Genomic DNA, 3,089 nt, shown 5'->3' on the forward strand with positions numbered 1-3,089 from the left:
TTGCAGTACCTCTTCTTGGCCACAAGATGTCCATAGTCTTTGCCTGGCATCTCTCAACCCCAATGGCGTGGGTGCGGGGGGTCATGGGTCTGCCCCCTGAGTCTATGGAGGAGGAGGAGGAGCGGAGAAGCACCCAGAGCCCGAAGAGAAGAACCTTCAGCATGAGTGACCGTCCCGGAACCTCCTGAGATGGAACACGCCGGAACCCGGCCCAGTTACGAGGCTCCGCTCCCCTTGTAATGAAGCTGCTGACAGTTTTGTGTGTAACCAGGCAACCGTCTCCTAGGATACTTCCCGCATCCTGTCACTGCATGGAGGCATGAACATTCTGCACAATGGTGCCGGGTGTATGCGGTGTGTATATACGGTGTGTATGCTGACTGGTCTTGTCTCCGCCCCCTCCTGTAATAAAGACCAGTCACTGCTGCTCTGTCTCCTTGTGTAGGGTGACTGGTCATGTCTCAGCCCCCTCCTGTAATAAAGACCGGTCACTGCTCTCTCTCCTTGTGCAGGGTGACTGGTCTTGTCTCCGCCCCTTCCTGTAATAAAGACCGCTCACTGCTCATCTCTCTCATTGTGCAGGGTGACTGGTCTTGTCTCCGCCCCCTCCTGTAATAAAGACCGGTCACTGCTGCTCTCTCTCCTTGTGCAGGGTGACTGGTCTTGTCTCCGCCCCCTCCTGTAATAAAGACCGGTCACTGCTGCTCTCTCTCCTTGTGCAGGGTGACTGGTCTTGTCTCCGCCCCCTCCTGTAATAAAGAGGAGAACACCTAACAAAACCCAAAAATGATCAATGTTTTTGATTTGCAACTCTGCTCATCAGAAGATCCGTCTCCCGCGGTGCGGATTGGCTCTCGAGTTGGCCGTATATTGACCATCGCGTCCGCCAACGGCCACATTCCCCGACTCCTCACACAGAAATCCCGGTGACATAAATACATTCACCGCCGGTGATTCCCACACGCGGCATTCGCATGACACATCGCTGATGTTATCTCCATGGAAACCACTTCCACACGTCTGAGCCGGGATCACTGCACATGAAGAACGCTGAACACTCCGCATGGCGCCGCAGGTGAGAGGAGACTCCATGCGTCATCTCAGGCGGGTGGCATCGGCTCGGATGAAACCAGCAAACGGGAACAACGCACGTCGACATACATCATCCTGCTTCCCGCTGTGTTTGCGCCGCGGCTCCTGCTGTTGGTATAACGGATTCCAAATGACGAGGATGACACGCGGGTCGGCGTACTCGACCCTCCAGCCGTAATTATAATAGAAATCCCGTCATGCCTCTGCGAGTTGTGCCAGAGTCTTGCAATGCCTCATGGGACTTGTAGTTCTACAAAAGCAGTGAGGCCGTAATTCCACGGCCAGCAGGTGGCGCTGTGTACTGTCTGTACATTGAACTGTATTAGTTCCCCGGCCAGCAGGGGGCGCTGTGTACTGTCTGTACATTGAACTGTATTAGTTCCCCGGCCAGCAGGTGGCGCTGTGTACTGTCTGTACATTGAACTGTATTAGTTCCCCGGCCAGCAGGTGGCGCTGTGTACTGTCTGTACATTGAATTGTATTAGTTCCCGGCCAGCAGGTGGCGCTGTGTACTGTCTGTACATTGAACTGTATAAGATCCCTGGGCCAGCAGGGGGCGCTGTGTACTGTCTGTACATTGAACTGTATTAGTTCCCCGGCCAGCAGGTGGCGCTGTGTGCTGTCTGTACATTAAACTGTATTAATTCCCCGGCCAGCAGGGGGCGCTGTGTACTGTCTGTACAATGAACTGCATTAATTCCACGGCCAGAAGGTGGCGCTGTGTACTGTCTGTACATTGAACTGTATTAGTTCCCCGGCCAGCAGGTGGCGCTGTGTACATTGAACTGTATTAGTTCCCCGGCCAGCAGGGGGTGCTGTGTACTGTCTGTACATTGAACTGTATTTGTTCCCTGCCCAGCAGGTGGCGCTGTGTACTGTCTGTACATTGAACTGCATTAGTTCCCCGGCCAGCAGGTGGCGCTGTGCGTCATGGTCTCCTCTTTCCTGGCTCTCCTCTCTGTGTATAGGGCCCGAGCCTCCTGTGTCGTCTGTATTATGTTTATTTTGTTCCATTTCTTTTACTTTGTATATCAATAAGACAAACTTCAAATATGGAACCATGAAATGAGCCCGGAGCACTGCAGCTCACCGTGCGGGGCCCTCAGCGGGGCCCATCCTGTTTACAGACAATGGACGGAGCCCTCACACAAGACTCTGACAGTGTCAAAGCCTGGTCTCCCGGCCGTCCTATTGGCTCTCTGATTTCCCAGGGTCCTCTGCGGCCCCGCTGGTCACCCTGACAACAAAGCCCGCCCACCAGCAACATAAGGGCCCATACCGAGTGTAAGCTTTGGCATGCGTTGCGATTGGTCGGCAGGAGAACGCACAGACTAGAGCCAGCGTGCCGTTGTGGGAATGAACGTTGTACAGTATGACTTCCCCCATATCATCGTCACCCACAACACTGGCAGCCATGGCAACGGTACCCTTGTGTGTGCCTTCCGGATCACCCAGAAGCCCCTGGTGGTAATGAGCTTGCTGCTTCTCCGGGAAGTCTTCCTAGAGCTTGAGGTCAAGTGACAGGCATCCCCCACCAATACTGCACAGACACGTTTGGTCTAACGTTTGCACAAGGACGCCTGTCCAGGGATGCCAGGGGGAGGGGGGGAGCAACGTTCATGATTACAGGACTAACATGCTAAAAAGTGGACATGCACCTTTTATGGCAACGTGTGTGTGTGTGTGGATGAGCCCTGAGGGTTTCTGTAACTGATGCCATATGCACATTCAGGGCCCGTTCACACCAGATGCAGTGCGTTGCGGCCCGATTCTGGCCAGAACGCACACTGCATCGCACTGCGGCCGGCTCACTTTTTTTTTGGGGAATATTTAATTTACAGTTCAGATTCATATAATAAAAAAAAAAATAGAAAGGTAAATAAAGAAGGCCCCGCCCCCTTCCCCTCCCCGAAATCTGTTATTGTTTCTGCTGGAATTTGGTCATGTGCAGTGCGATGGATCCGGCGATGTCGCTGCTGTTCTTGTTCTGTCCATAA

At 53.5% G+C, this 3,089-nt stretch overlaps 1 protein-coding gene across 1 annotated transcript in view; it reads right to left on the reverse strand.

Annotated features, from left to right (window-relative positions):
• Positions 1-1,095: 1,095 nt before the first annotated feature.
• The window catches only part of LOC108797444 (protein SCO1 homolog, mitochondrial-like), a 5,499-nt gene continuing 3,505 nt past the window's right edge, over positions 1,096-3,089 (reverse strand). The window contains exons 8-9 of the mRNA XM_018569037.1: positions 2,372-2,592; positions 1,096-1,258 (exon numbers count right to left, since the gene is read on the reverse strand). Coding sequence (XP_018424539.1) covers positions 1,096-1,258; positions 2,372-2,592 — 384 coding nt within the window. The remainder of the gene's footprint in view (positions 1,259-2,371; positions 2,593-3,089) is intronic.

The sequence above is a fragment of the Nanorana parkeri genome, unplaced genomic scaffold (genome assembly GCF_000935625.1).
Source record: "Nanorana parkeri isolate BGI_ZX_2015 unplaced genomic scaffold, ASM93562v1 scaffold1279, whole genome shotgun sequence".
NCBI lineage: Eukaryota > Metazoa > Chordata > Amphibia > Anura > Dicroglossidae > Nanorana > Nanorana parkeri.